Genomic DNA, 16,078 nt, shown 5'->3' with positions numbered 1-16,078 from the left:
TTTCATTTGGGGGAATAGGAAAAAATCACAGGGGCAAGGTCAGGCGAATAGGGAGAATGAGTAATCACTGTAATGTTTCTGGAAGTCAGGAATTGTCGAACAACGAGTGATGTGTGAGTGGGTGTGTTGTCATGGTGGAGCAATCAGTTTTTGTTTTTCCACTTGTGTGGGCATTTGTGTTGAATGCTCTCACTCAAACCTCACAGTAAAACTGACCATTGACGGTTTGACCTAGATGTAAGAATTCCTTGTGAACAAGCCCGTGGATGTATAAAAAAAAACCGATCGACTTGACATGGCTATGCACTTGACGTGCTTTTTTCAGCCACAACTTCCACTGCGATGACTGCTGCTTAGTCTCTGGATCATAACCGTAAACCCATGATTCACCACCAGTTATGATACAGGAGATGAAGTTGGGGTCATCGCTGACTTGTTGTTTGAATTCCAAACAGACAGAAATGCGATGGGCCTTCTGTTCATCGGTTAGCAGTCAGCACAAATTTCGCAGAAATGCGCCTCATGTTCAATTCGTCCAACAAAATTCATTGAACTGTCCCGTATGACTGTCCTACTATCTTACAAACATCGTGGATAGTTTGCCTACGATCTGCAAGGATAGTCTCACAAACTTTCGCTATGGTTTCCGGTGTTGTGCTTGTTAACAGTCATCCAGAACGGTCATCGTCGTGGACAAATGTTCATCCGTCCTTAAAGCATTTGTACCAAAGAAAGGTTTTGCTTTGGCATATGGCATTATCTCCAAAGGCTTCCTGGAGCACACGATGGGTTTCTGCAGCAGTTTTTTAAAGTTTGAAACAAAATTTGATGCAGATTCTTTGCTCAGTAAAATCCGTCATATCAAAATCCACCGAGTCACTAAAACACAACCTTAAAAAAATTGCACAGAACAAAACAACGCGACCAATCAGCTGCATACCTGTTGGCACACTGATTCACAAAGCATACTGATAGACACCTCTAGCGGCAGAAGAGCATACTACATCCAGTTCGCACGCGCTGTTCTCATTCCCTGAACCTTTGGGTAGCACCTCGTACATAGCCATCACTGTACTGGGTCCTGTTTCTAACAGTAGCCAAACCAGGTCACAAATACTTGGTGATCCCCCCCCAAAAAATAAAATATATAAGCAGTGGATTTTTCAAAGACTACCTCAATAATGTTTATGGACTTTTCTTTTAGGAACTTTTATAACCTGCTAAAAAAACACATGAAGTGTCAAAGATTTCCAGAAGTGGGGAAGAAGGTGTGCTGAGATTAAAGATTGGTACTGTGGGTAAAGAGGGGGAGGATACAAGATGGCGGACGCTATGTAGCTGTGCTCGGCAGGCTTAGCGTTTTTTCTTCAAATTAATACTTCAACCAGATACTGTACTTACTTGTCGGAATGCCTCATGCAAAGAGGAAGGGGAGTGTGAGAGCGGGTCTTTTGCCGCTGCTCACATCGTCTCCAGCCCAGCAGTCAATTCAGCGGTTTTTGCAGCCGCTGAGCCCAGTCGACGCCCAGATGTCCCCGCGGCGGGAGAGTTCCGCGTCGGACCCGAGTGAGGGAGCACTCGGGTCTTTGGACTTGTTGACATCGTTGTCTCCACCGCATCTCTCTGCGCCCCCATGTCCAGCAGAGGCGCAGAGTGTCGAGCTTGGCCCCGAGGGAGAGGAGTTGGAGACCCCGGAGCAGGCAATGGGAGGAGCTACAGCCCTAGCTGGAACGCTGGGAGGAAGGGTTGCTGAAGGAGAAGGAGCACCAACAAGCACCCCAGCAGTGACACTGGAAATACTTTTGGAGGCTATCAAGAGAATGGATGTGAAGGTGGAGAAGACTGCCTCAGATGTTGAGGTAATGGTTAAGAAAATGGATAACTTTTCTGAAAGTTTGCTAAAAGTTAAGCAAGAATGCATGGATAAAATACAAATTGAGTCAGCTTCACTGAAAAACTCAATTACCACCATTGTTAAAGAACAAAATTCTACAGCCCGTAAAATAGAAATGATTGAGAACTTTAACAGAAGATTGAACTTGAGAATTCTAAATTGCCCAAGGATTTCGGCAATATCACCTATTGAGATTTTTAAAAAATTTTTGGTAGAATGTTTGAACTATCCGCAAGATCAGATTCCGCCTTTAAACAAAGTGTACTTCTTACCTACTTCAAAAAGAAATTTAGATATACCTAAGGGTGAGAATTTGGCTACTGATAAAGATCTGCAAAATCTTACGGCAATATTAGAGGAATCATCTATGGAAGTTAAAGAAAGAGGAACTTTAATTGTTAACTTTATCTTTGAACAAGATCTTAACGCAGTTATGAGGTTATTCTTTAAAAAGTCTGGATCACTTTTTTGTGGTCAACGTTTATGGTTATATCATGATGTAACTAGAATAACCCAGGAAAGAAGGAAAATGTTTTTGGGCATGAGAGAAGAGACAAGGAAGCTAGGTGCTACTTTTTTGCTAGCTTATCCATGCAAATGTGTCATTAAGTTTAAGGGCCTGAAATATGTGTATTTCACACCAGATCATCTACGTTCCTTTTTAGATCTCAAAGGTTTATCTAGTGGAGGGAATGTAGCTTAAAGGAAATGCTGGGTTCTAGCGTTTAAGTCTTTACTTTTATTTCTTTGTTGTATCATTGTAATATTACTCCTATAATATCTTTGTTTTCTTTTCCTCCTTCTAATTGAGGTCTAAGGAAGAGTTAAGTTTCATACATATTTATTTTAAAGACTGCAATGTTTAATGATGTTTTTCTTTTGGAACATGATTCTGTATTTCTAAATCAAGTAGTTATACTTGTAAAGTATGTTAAATTCAATAAAAATAAAGTTAAAAAAAAAAAAAAGATTGGTACTGTGACTTCACCCGCCCTTGAATTGAAGAACCAGTATGCTGCCTTGGAAGAGGAAGAGATGAGAATATTCCAGGGAGAGGAAGAATCAAAGCTTGAAATCCCAAAAATTGCTGGATCCATGACCACTAAGAGGCGTAAGGTAGAGGTGGTTGGCAATTCCCTTCTGAGAGGTACAGAAGCGTCCATCTGCAGACCAGACATGATGCCCCGGGAGGTATGCTGTCTGTCTGGTGACAAAATCCAAGATTTTACGGAGAGATTGCCAAGACTCATCAAGCCTGATGACTCTTATCCAATGCTGTTCATCCATGTTGGCACTAATGATACTGCCAGGTACCCATGTGAAATTAACAAAAGTGATTTCATGGCTCTGGGAAAGAAGGTAAAGCAGTCAGGTGTGCAGGTGGTATTCTCGTCCATCCTCCCTGTCGAGGGTAAGGCCAGGTCAGAGAAGCAGGCATCTTAGAAATAATGCATGCTACATGGATGGTGTCGTCGTTTTGTCTTCCTGGACCATGGGATGATTTTCCAAGGGCTGCTGAGCAGGGATGGTATACATCTATCAAAGAAGGGAAGAAGTGTCTTTGGCAGCAGGCTGGCCAATCTACTGAAGAGGCTTTAGACTAGAAGTGATAGGGCAGGGTGATCAAAACCCCCGGGTGAATATAAGCCCTCAGGTAAGTAAATCACTGAATACTTCTACACAGATGGAAAAAGGGGGCAATGTCTGGAAAGCAGTATATACTAATACTCGAAGTATGGGATACAAGATTCTGGATCTAGAAACTGTGATGGAAGAAGAGGAGTTGGATATGGTGGCAATCTCAGAGACTTGGTTCATGGAGAACAAAGACTGGGATGTAGTTATACCGGGCTATAATCTGTTCAGGAAAGACAGGATAGGAAGAAAAAGAGGGGGAGTAGCGTTATATGTTAAAAATCATATTAAAGCCACACAATTGCAGAATCTGCAGGGCACTGCGGATCAATTTGGAAAGAGGGAATGGTAAATATATTTACATTGGTATGATAGACAGGCCTCCTTCACAGATGGAAGAAGTAGACAGACATTCAGAATATATCTAAAACTGGGAAGTTTTACTAATGTTTTACTAAGTTTTACTTAACATGCTGGATGTTGATTGGGGTATCCCTATTGAAGGGTCTTCTAAAAGTAGGGAGATCCTGGATTCTCTATAATGAGAACTGTTCCAGCAGTTGATAATGGAACCCACATGGGATGGGGTCATACTGGACGTAGTGCTTACAAAAGGGAAAGTGTTTCTGATGTTACAGTGGATGATCAGCTGGCATCCAGTGATCACTGCATGGTATGGTTTAATATTAAGATGAGTATAGAGAGGGCTCATTCAAAAGCAAAGGTTCTAGACTTTTAAAAAACTAACTTTGTTCAGATGGGGGATTACGTCAAGGAATTGTCTGGATGGGAACGTCTGGAAGGAATAGAAATGCAGTGGGCAAAACTGAAAGGAGCTATTATAAAGGCGACAAGCCTTTTTGTGAGACAAGTAAAAGTAAGAGGAAAAGAAGGCCACTTTGGTTCTCAAAAGTTGTAGCTGAGAAGGTAAGGAATAAGAGGTTAGCTTTCATAAACTACAAAAGATTGCAGAATATCTGGAAAAGTTAAGAGAGGCTGGTTGAGTAGTCAGGAAAGCAAAGATACAATTGGAAAAAAATAGCTGACACAGAAAAACGGGGAGACTTTTTTTTAGATATATCAGTGATAGGAAGAAGTGCAAAAATGGCATTGTGAGACTCAAAAGTGAAGGGGGAGGAATATATAGAAGCTGATAAAGAAATACTGAATTGCTTATCAAATATATCTGTTCTGTGCTCATGGCTGAAGATCCGGGAGCGGAACCGCAGAAGACCAATGTGAATATACACGGAGGAGTGGTAGACCCTGATCGATTTTCAGAGGGTTGTGTTCATGAGGAGCTAGCTAAATTAAAGGTAGACAAAGCAATGAGGCTGGATGGTGTACATCCAAGGGTGCTGAAAGAACTTAGGGAAGTTCTGGTGGCTCCACTGACTGACCTTTTCAATGTTTCTCTAGAGTCGGGAGTGGTACCAGAGGACTGGAGAAGGGCAGATGTGGTCCCTCTACAGAAAAGTGGAAGTAGGGAAGAAGTGGGGAATTACAGGCCAGTATGTCTGACTTCTGTGGTAAGCAAATTAATGGAAACACTTCTGAAACAGAGAATGGTGGAATTTCTAGAATCCGGTTAATTACAGGACCAGAAGCAACATAGATTCCCTAGAGGTAAGTCTTGTCAGCCAAATCTGATCAATTTCTTCGGGTGACCAAAGAATTGGATAGAGAGAGTGTGCTAGATGTGGTATACTTAGATTTTAGCAAGGCCTTTGACAGTGTTCCACATAGACATCTGATAAATAAACTAAGTGCCTTCAGGATGGTCAAGAACTGATTGAGTGGAAGACGACAGAGTGCAGTGGTTAATGGAGATCGCTCTGAGGAAAGGGATGTTACTAGTAGTGTGCCTCAAGCGTCTGTTCTTGAGCCTGTTCTTTTTAACATTTTTATAAGCGATATTAATGAAGGGCTGTCAGGTAAGATTTGCCTCTTTGCGGATGATACCAAAAGCTGCAATAGAGTAGACACCCCAGTTAGTGTGAATAATATAAAGAAAGACCTAGCGAAGCTTGAAGAATGGTCTGAAATTTGGCAGCTAAAATTTAATGCTAAGAAATGTAAGGTCATGCATTTAGGCTGGAAAAACCTGAAGGAACGGTACAGTTTAGGAGGTGAAGAACTTATGTGCACGACAGAAGAGAGGGACTTGGATATGATTGTATGTGATAATCCTAAGGTGGCCAAACAGGTTGGAAAGGTGACAGCAAAAACTAGAAGGATGTTAGGGTGCATAGGAAGAGGTAGGACCAGTAGGAAAAAGGAGGTATCGATGCTATCTCTTACCAGAAAAAAGACAACAGAGATTGTTAAAAAGTAAGTAACAGTTGATTTATCTGGCACATATGTTTAAAAAAAAACAAAAAAAAAAACCAGCATCTACAAAACATTCTTTTTACGTTATGATTAGACCAAGAAACCTTCTACATCAACAAGTTCTAACCAATAACCGGTTCCTTACTGGAAGCCAAAAGATAAATGAAATAGTAGATATCCTGTTTTGTAAGTAGACTAGTGTTAAAAGAAAAAAATTTCTATAATTTTATAATGGTTGATCAAGAAAATGTTAAGCACAGTTAGAATGTTATGATTTATGTATAAGACTCTGGTGAGATCTCATTTAGAATATTGTGTACAATTCTGGAGACTGCACATTCAAAAAGATATAAAAAGGATGAAGTCGGTCCAGAGGAAGGCTACTAAAATGGTGCTTGGACTTTGTCATAAGGCATATGGGGACAGACTTAAAGTGTGGCTGGTGCCTCGCGGCGCTCTGACATGCCCTCCCTCGGCAGACTCGATGATCTGTTGCGGTGGATGTAGGGTGCAGCGTTGTCCATGTTAGAGAGCAGCCCGTTGAGAGCACCCGGTTGAGGCAGGGGTTGTTTCTCCTGGGCTTGAAACTACCCTAAGCCCCGATGTAAGAGCCCCACCTCCGCGACCTCGGTCTACCAGTTTTCCAGGGGCAGAGGAAACCCCGGAGAAGGGAGTTCCTTTCCCCAGAGGCAGTAAGACCAGTATTGGAGACTGTGAAAGTAGTGCTCCCTGATCAGGGAGCAGCTGCAGAAGAAACCGAGGTAGGACAAGCAGACGGAGGTGGATTCCAGCCAGAATCAGACCAGGACAGCTTTTCTTCTCAGGACGGTGAGCATTTCTACACCCAGCAAAGGTTACCAATATGGGAGAAACCAACACAAATAACTTTAGACTCATTATGGGATCTGATTGCAAATTTTACTAAAACTATCAGTCCCAATTTCCAATATATTGAGGGGAAATTGATCCAACATACTAGAGATTTAACAGCGGATTTGACGGTCTCAAAGGCTTCAATTCAAAAGCTTGATCAAGATATGCTTACAGTTAAACAAGTGCAGGAGTCCCTAATTAAAGATAACATTAATCTCAGGAAGAAATTGGAAATACTTGAAAATAATTCCCGGAATAATAACTTGAGATTAACTACGGTTACTCCTAGGGAAATGCTTAGGAGATACCTGACTGAAATATTGCAAGTTTCTGAGGAAACTTTACCACCATTTACTCAAGTGTATTACTTGCCAAATAAAGATGGGGCTCAATTGCAGTCTAAAATATCGATTCAGACAGCTTTGAATGCTTCTGAACTTTTAGAAACATCAGATAGAGAGACAGCTGTTCCTTCTACAATGGTTGTGACATTAGCTCTCGCAATAGATAAAGTATGGTTATTGAGACTTTTCTTTAAAAACAAGCAGAAAGAGTTTCTTGGATGCAAAATACAAATGTTTCCAGACTTTTCTACAGAAACTCAAAAGCGCTGTAGAGAATTTTTACTTTTGAAAACTGGAGTTACTTCGCTGGGAGCAACGTTTTACTTAAGATATCCTTGCAAGTGTATTATTTGCTACCATTCAGTTAAATATGGTTTTTTTAACCTCATCAGTTAACTGCTTTTCTGGCTTTGTCTCGACTGGATAAAGAGGAGTCAACAATAGCTCAATAGTTTATTTAAGATGTTCATCACGTCTCAGTCCTGTCTGTAATTTGTCCTTTATAACAATTGTATTTTTTCCTTTTTTTCTCGCTTGATGTAATCTTGGATCACATTTTGAGGACTTGAGTTGGGTTAGTGGCAAGAATTTTCTTTTATGTTGATTGTGATTCGTATTGGATATAAGTTGTATCTCTACTGACCAACTTTCTGTACAAGTGAATACTTGAATGTAAATTTAAAAATCTATAATAAATAAAAACTTTCATCCATGAATTTTGATCAGCTAGTTTGAAACAGCTAGTAAAATATAATGTTATTTTCCCTGTCTCTAATGCACTTTTTTTTTTTTTTTGCTGGGGGAGGGGAGAGAGGAAGACTGTTGCTCAGCATTCTATAATTTTTAACCGCCTATCATTACATCTAGGTGGTTTACAGAAATTTTTTTTTTTAAACCATATATGATAAAACAAGGGATTAAAAGAAAACATCATTACTGGAATATACAGACAAAAAAAAACAATGACCGGAGACAAAAGGGGGGAGAGGGAAAATACAATATTCAAACAAACAAACAAAAAAAAAAGTCACACAGATAGGAGGGGGTAAAGCTAATGTTCTGTACTGATAGAGAATAAGAACATCTTAGATAGTCTAGTAAGGAATCTTGGGGGCCTGGTTTTCTGAAAATACTGATCTAATGTTTCCAGTTGTCGAATTTGTCTGAGATATTCATATTTTCTTCCTGCCTGCTAAATTTGGTGAACTTCTCTCTTTTTATTGGAGAAATGTTGTATCTACTAAGGATGTGAATTCATGAGTACATATTTGAGTGTGTACAAAATTGACATTGCTGCTCATTTCCATATGTAACTTTGTAAGTCTATGTATTTTGAAAATGAGCCCTCTTAATGTTCAATAACTTACATGGGGAAATGCAAAGAAGGTACCAGGCCTCGAGACAAAGCAAAATCAACAAAAAGAGGCACTGGAGATGTCACATCCAACCTGTAGACACTGAGCCTTTATTTGCAGTTTGTATCAAAGTTTTATAAAAAGTCTTAAAACAAGTAGAGTTCCAAAAAGTCCCGACTAGAATCTGAGTTTCGGCGATATCATCGCCTTCCTCAGGGAACAATTTCGTACTTGCAAAGCTCTGCAAACTGTGCATGTGAACATGTCGCCGTCTCTCTATCCAAAAAGAAGCACCAAAAAAAGCAATAACTCACATGTATAGTCAATTTACACATTTTAACATTCTGAGTGAATGCATGTTAAAACAAATATGTGACATTATGTGGAAAAAAAAGGTCCAAAAATCCTGTAAAAACCATCACATCCCTAATGTCTACAGACAGATGGAGAAATGATCACATTGAACCTTTTACTTGTACAGTAATTTCTTCCAGAGATGTTCAGAGTCCCAGGCAGGCATTACACTGATACACGTAAAGCATGAATATCTGAAATAATTGTAAAAGGTGAAAGAAAGAAAGAAAGATGCTGAGGCCTAGGTTGCAGCCTAAAAACAGCAGGTCTTGTTCTTGTGTTTTCCTTTACAGCTGGAAAACCTGATGTACTACACCCAGAACAATCACTCAAAAGTGGTTCTGCGAGACTTCTACCTGTCACGCTTTGACAGCGGTGAGATCACCGAGCCCTGTGGAACACCTGAGTACCTTGGTGAGTGATGACTGGGAGTACGGAAGGAGAAGCGCAGTCGGGGACCTCTTTACTTCTGAGAGGGGAGAATATGAAGCTGTGATTCTAGATTTGTTAAAAACTAGTACTTTTTACAAGATGAAATGTTTGGAATGTCTCTTTGATCCTCCTGGGAGATAAATCATGTGTTACTGGCGATTGCTATACATTTGTCTCTTTCATCTTTCTTCCTTTCCTTTATACCTACTTCCTTCTGTTTCACCTTCCTTTGATCTGTCTCTCACTTCTCTTTCTCTCCCTCCTGTTTTCTTTTTCCATCCTATTTACCTCTTTCTTTCCTCATTTCTGATCTTTCTTCCTCTATTTCCTTTTCTTCCTCTGTCTCACTCTTTCTTTCCTCTTTCTCTTCTTCCTCCTTTCTCTACTCCCCCTTCTCTTGTAGCCCCTGAGGTGGTGGCCCGTCACAGATATGGCCGGCCTGTGGACTGCTGGGCTGTGGGAGTCATCACTTTTATCCTGTGAGTATAAAAGGTAGTAGACCCAATCAATAGGTCCTAAGGCTAGTGGTTTGGCATCACACTGTACCCCCCACTCCTTCCTATACCTACTGTCAGTCATTCCTTTGTCTCGTGACACTCTCCATAACCCCTGATAGGCTCTCCTACTCTCGCAATTTGCAGGGGTTCCCCTTGCCAGCTAATAGTGCTTTTCTTCTCTGTACCCATCCCAGGCTCTCGGGAAACCCCCCTTTCTATGATGAGGATGAGGAAGAGAACAGTGTGACCCACAACAAAAATATCTTCCGCAAGATCCTGGCTGGAGATTATGAGTTTGACTCCCCATACTGGGATGAGATTTCGCCCTCGGGTAAGGGTTGTGTTACCCGACTCTGTCACTGACTCTGTGTATGCCCTCTCCCTGTGCTTCACATCTAAATCCTGGTTCTGCCATGGACTTTGCAGGGGTCTGCATTATTTCAGCCATTATACTATTACTACTACTACTAATAATAATTTTATTCTTATATACCGCCATACCGAAAAAGTTCTAGGCGGTTCACAACAAGGTGAGCTAATACATGGGATACAGATAAAATACAAATTAGAATAATGGACTTAAAAACAGATAAAGACAGAAAGCATTTACAATATAATGCAGAAAATACCGGCATGGCAGGGAAAGAAGTAATACATAGAACAGATAAAATACATCAAGTTGAATATAAGGAACTTGATTGAAAAACTGAAGCAGAATGCATTAAGATACAGAGCTGCATGTTAAATATGTAAGAGACAATCCCCTCTCGATAGATGCCCAACGTAAGTCCTAGGATTGATGAACCCTGCTTCTAAAAATTCTAGGTTCTGTAGTTTCCTGCCTCTTGTAACAGAAGCCAAATATCAGTCCTGCTCCATATAGATAGGCATTACAAGACAGAGATCAAGATGGCGTCGAGGATGGACACCTGAGCAGGCAGCGCTGCTTGTTTCACCGGTTTCAGCGTGTGTGGCGACTCTTTCCCGGTTGTATTATGGGAAAGGGACTGCTCGTCCTAACCCTCCGGCGACTGGAACCCCCCAACGTTTGACTCAGCAGACGATAACGAGTGCTTATGCCCATTCGGGTGAAGATGCCAGACCTATCTCGGGGGAGAACCTAGATTTTTCAGGTGATCACGGCGTGGGAGAGAGCCGGGTGTCGTTGAGCCCAGAGCAGAGACTGCTTCCTCCCCAACCCGGAAGTGATTCGGTGCAGGGAGCTGCTGGTGTCCTGTTACTCCAAGAGGGAAGATGGACCTCAGCACGGGAGGGACATCTTCACTGAGCTCTATGGAAGAAGGTGCAGGTGATTTTGGTCAGTGTCCTCCCTGCACCATGAAAGAAGAGGTGAGAAGTGCTTCACGAGGGAATGTTATCAGCTTTGGAGTGCTGAAGAAGCCAGAGAAAATTAATGTTGGAAGCACTCTGGCAAGCCATATCTGTCATTGCCTCCAACCTTAAATTGAGTCTTTCAACTTTTAAAACAGATTATGGAACTGTTTATTCCAAGGTGGAGCAACAGGGGGGTATTACTATCTACTTTAAACAAAAAATTGGAGAAACAAGAAATTAAATGAGATGAAAGCTATCAAATTAGAAGTGGTTAAAGAAAGATCATTTATCTCACATAAGATGGAAAATTTTGAAAACCAGTTTAGAAAGAATAACTTAGGATTTTTTAATTTTTGAAAAGTGCCCTAACATCTCATCAGTTGAGATGGTTAGAAAATATTTTCATGAGATCTTAGCCAAACCTCTGAAAAATGTACCTCCAATTGTGAGAGCTTATTACTTAAACATTAGGAGACCTCAAGGGGAATCTACTCCTGTAAAAACGTCAGCAGACAAGATGGTGGACATGAATTTGTCTTCATTTTTGGAAAATTCCCTAGGAGTGGTTACTGATAGAACTACCGTATTTTCTCGCATATAACGCGCGCGTTATAGGTGGTTTTTACGTACCGCGCATACCCTTGCACGTTATACGCGTGAGCGCGTTATACAAAATTTTTTTTACATAGATCCCCCCCGACGTCCGATTCACACCCCCCCGCAGGATTGTTCGCACCCCCACCCCGAAGGACCGCTCGCACGCACTCCCACCCGCACCCGCACCCCCACCCTGAAGGACCGCTCACACCCCCACAGCCTCCCGACCCCCCCCCCCCCATCATGTAGAAGCTCCTACCGGTGTCCTGCTTCTTCTTCTTGGCGGTCCCGACACCCGACATGATCGGGACAAGAAGGAGCTCAAGCCCTCTTGCCCCAGCCAACCGCGGCACCCCCGACACGATCGGGGCAAGCTCCCTTGCCCCCCCCCCCCGACTCTCCGACACGATCGGGGCAAAAGGGAGCCCAAGCCCTCTTGCCCCGCCGACTCCCCAACTCCCCGACAATATCGGGCCAGGAGGGAGCCCAAGTCCTCCTGGCCCTGGTGACCCCCCCCCCACTAGTTGTTCGGGCCAGGAGGGAGCCCAAACCTTCCTGGCCACGGCGACCCCCTACCCCCACCCTGCACTACATTACGGGCAGGAGGGATCCCAGGCCCTCCTGCCCTCGACGCAAACCCCCCTTCCCCCAACGACCGCCCCCCCCAAGAACCTCCGACCGCCCCCCAGCCGACCCGTGTCTCCCCTGGCCGACCCCCACGACACCCCCACCCCCCTTCCCCGTACCTTTGTGTAGTTGGCCGGACAGACGGGAGTCAAACTCGCCTGTCCGGCAGGCAGCCAACGACGGAATGAGGCCGGATTGGCCTATCCGTCCCAAAACTCCGCCTAATGGTGGGGCCTAAGGCACCTGGGCCAATCAGAATAGGCCTGGGAGCCTTAGGTCCCACCTGGGGGCGGGGCCTGAGGCACATGGGCCCAACTCAACCATGTGCCCAAGGCCCCACCCCCAGGAGGGACCTAAGGCTCCCGGGCCTATTCTGATTGGCCCAGGCGCCTTAGGCCCCACCAGTAGGCGGAGCTTTGGAACGGATGGGCCAATCCGGCCTCATTCCGTCGTTGGCTGCCTGCCGGACAGGCGGGTTTGGCTCCTGTCTGTCCGGCCAACTACACAAAGGTACGGGGAAGGGGGGTGGGGGGGTCGTGGGGGTCGGCCAGGGGAGTCACGGGTCGGCTGGGGGGGCGGTCGGAGGTTCTTGGGGGGGAGGCCGTTGGGGGGAGGGGGTTTGCGTCGAGGGCAGGAGGGCCTGGGATCCCTCCTGCCCGTAATGTAGTGTGGGGTGGGTGTAGGGGGTCGCCTTGGCCAGGAGGGTTTGGGCTCCCTCCTGGCCCGAACAACTAGGGGGGGGTCGCCAGGGCCAGGAGGACTTGGGCTCCCTCCTGGCCCGATATTGTCGGGGAGTTGGGGAGTCGGCGGGGCAAGAGGGCTTGGGCTCCCTTTTGCCCTGATCATGTTGGGGAGTCGGGGGAGCAAGAGGGCTTGAGCTCCCTCTTGCCCCGATCGTGTCGGGGGTGCCGCTGTTGGCTGGGGCAAGAGGGCTTGAGCTCCCTCTTGCCACGATCGTGTCAGGGTGCCGCGGTTGGCTGGGGCAAGAGGGCTTGAGCTCCCTCTTGCCCCGATTGTGTCGGGGAGTCGAGACCGCCAAGAGGAAGCAGCAGGACACCGGTAGGAGCTTCTACATGATGGGGGGTCGGGAGGCTGTGGGAGTGCGAGCGGTCCTTCAGGGTGGGGGTGCGGGTGGGAGTGCGTGCGAGCGGTCCTTCGGGGTGGGGGTGCGAGCGGTCCTGCGGGGGGGCATCAGGCTTTCAGGGTGGGGACAGGACTTCAAGGGGGAGAGGAGAGTCAGGGCGGGCAAAAGGAGAGTCGGGGTGGCCAGAGGAGAGTCGGGGCGGGCAAAAGGAGAGTCGGGCAGCATGCGCGGTATATGGGTGTGCGTGGTATATAAAAATTTCTGTACATAAATTTGTGTTTTTCGCGTGCTATACCCGTGTGCGCGTTTTACACGGGTGCGCGTTATCTACGTGAAAATACGGTACTATGTTGGTAACTCTTGCCTTGGAAAGTGACCGAGAGTTTGTCTTATGTTTGTATTTCTGCCACATGAATGATCAGTTTTTAGGCTCTAATGTTAGGATCTTTCCAGATCTTGCTCAGAAAACCCAGAGACATAGGAAAGAATTCTTGGCCTTGAGGCCCAGGGTTCTGGCTCTGGGGGCATTTCTTGTTAAATTTGTTGCAAAATGTTTTGTATCTTATCAAAATAAGAATTTTCTATTTTTTTCTATTTTTGGAGCCTAAACAGCTTTTAGAATTTATAGGGTCAAAAGAAGGGTTGGTAACCATGCCTAATGATATATGATAATGATAGATATATGATATGGAAAGATAATATATAGCTTAGATCTCCCATCACAATAAATGATACCCCTATTATTTCTGTGTCTGTCACTAAAATCTTGGGTGTAATAATAGATAACAAACTGACTTACTGCCCACAAATCAGCGCCGTAGTAAAGAATTGCTTCATTAGACTAAGGATGATTCGATCCCTGGCGAACATTCTAGAACCTCAATCTCTCAACATTTTTATTCATTCTCTTATCAAATCTAAGCTCGATTATTGTAATGCACTGTATAAGGGTATTTGTCATAAAGATATCTGTCGCCTACAATTGATACAAAATGCTGCCATAAAAAAATGATCACAAACAGCAAATTACTCGTAATTGGAAAGATTATATTAAATTGAATTATACTTTTTGGTGGAATTCAGTATGTTATATTTATAAAATGGAGAGGCTGCTTGCATTACAGCAAGGGAATTATCATAGTTTAAAAAAAATTGGGGGGGGGCCATTGATCACATAGTCTAATGATCAGACATTTTAAGCACCTTATTAATATATAAGTTATAGGTGGGGTGGGATATGGAAGTATGTTATTGCTAATGGATTCATTGTTAAAAGGGAGGGGAAGGGTTTCTTTTATATTTTAAGGATTATAAGTAAGACTGTCAAGTGATTTGTTGCAGTTTCTTGTGATAATTATTTTACGCTTGATGTAAGATATGAAAATGAATAAAGATTAAAAAAAAAAAGTGATCACAAACAGGAAAAAATTTGACCATGTCCCTCCCCTATTAAAAACTGCTCACTGGCTACCAATTCCACACCGTATCATATATAAAATAGCTATCCTCTCTTTCAAGTCTCAAAACACTAAAGAACCGGCCTTTATCCACAAACTTCTTCTTCCACATGAACCTAAATGGGTCCTAAGATCCTCCTCCCAGCATCTTCTTCATACATCATCCTTGAAAATCATTAGCACACGTCGGTCCACTTCATTCGCAACTACGGCTCCTACGATATGGAACTCCTTACCTCTTTATATCAGGGCAGAAAAAAATTTAGACAAATTTTAAGGGAAATCTAAAGACTTTCCTCTTCCAAGATGCACATGACTGTTAAACAGACTTGGATTCAGCCAGAGTTGTTCAATAATCCTGATTCCCTAGCTTCCCTTTTGTGGTTTATCTTTTATATATTCTCTACTTTTAATTTGTAGTTCTCCCAACTTTCCTATTGTTTTACGTTACTCAAGTATTGTTTAGTGGGTCTTTGTTTGATTATTGTCTCCCCCTTTTTAATACAAATTGTAAAACGCTTAGAAGTCTTGATTTGCGTTTTATCAAAATTTTAATAAACTTAAAACTTGACTTGCCATCCGGCTGTAGGAAGGGCTATCTAATGCTGTCACTCAAATATAAGTTCATTTGATTACTACTGGAAACTATTTATTTTCATGGTCTCCCATATTTTGGGCTAAATAAGAGTTCATTTTTTTTTCTATTTCTGTTTTGTTACCTGGATTTGTTTGATCTCTATCAAGTGGTAAAGGTAATTCATGCTTGCAAAATTGAAATCTTATAAATCTAAAAAAAAAAATAGATAGGCATTACAAAACAATTACAGTATTAGTAAAAATCAAAATAACTGAGTAAAAACTGTCACCAATCCAAATGTACCCAATAGTAAATCTATGGCGGAAATGAAGTAACTACTCTCATTGACCTTATACTATGGCATAAACTGGGAAAAGACCTCAAACTTTTGAAAAAAACACTTTAATGGGGCTTGGACATCATCACTGGTCTAAAAAAAAAAAGGTAATTTTTTTAAAGTGTGCTATTTTACATCTAAATCATGTGCATGTGCAAGTATTAACTGTTACAGTCATCAAATTGTATTTAGCAGCGTAAGAATATTTGGTGTTTTTTTTAAAACCTATTAGAAACTACTTCTATTATTACAGTATTCCGATATAACCAATAAGCTTCTGTTGATAACGTAAGGCACTTAGCTTGCTCCTGACGGAACTTTGGTCAGTCCGTTTCACTCATGGATGGCT

General features: G+C 42.9%; 1 protein-coding gene across 1 annotated transcript in view; it reads left to right on the top strand.

Moving 5' to 3' along the window:
• The window catches only part of LOC117349930 (caM kinase-like vesicle-associated protein), a 146,592-nt gene that overhangs the window by 116,859 nt on the left and 13,655 nt on the right, over positions 1-16,078 (top strand). The window contains exons 6-8 of the mRNA XM_033923676.1: positions 9,080-9,200; positions 9,622-9,697; positions 9,910-10,046. Coding sequence (XP_033779567.1) covers positions 9,080-9,200; positions 9,622-9,697; positions 9,910-10,046 — 334 coding nt within the window. The remainder of the gene's footprint in view (positions 1-9,079; positions 9,201-9,621; positions 9,698-9,909; positions 10,047-16,078) is intronic.

Source organism: Geotrypetes seraphini, chromosome 1 (genome assembly GCF_902459505.1).
Source record: "Geotrypetes seraphini chromosome 1, aGeoSer1.1, whole genome shotgun sequence".
NCBI lineage: Eukaryota > Metazoa > Chordata > Amphibia > Gymnophiona > Dermophiidae > Geotrypetes > Geotrypetes seraphini.
This window is presented reverse-complemented; position numbering and strand designations above follow the sequence as displayed.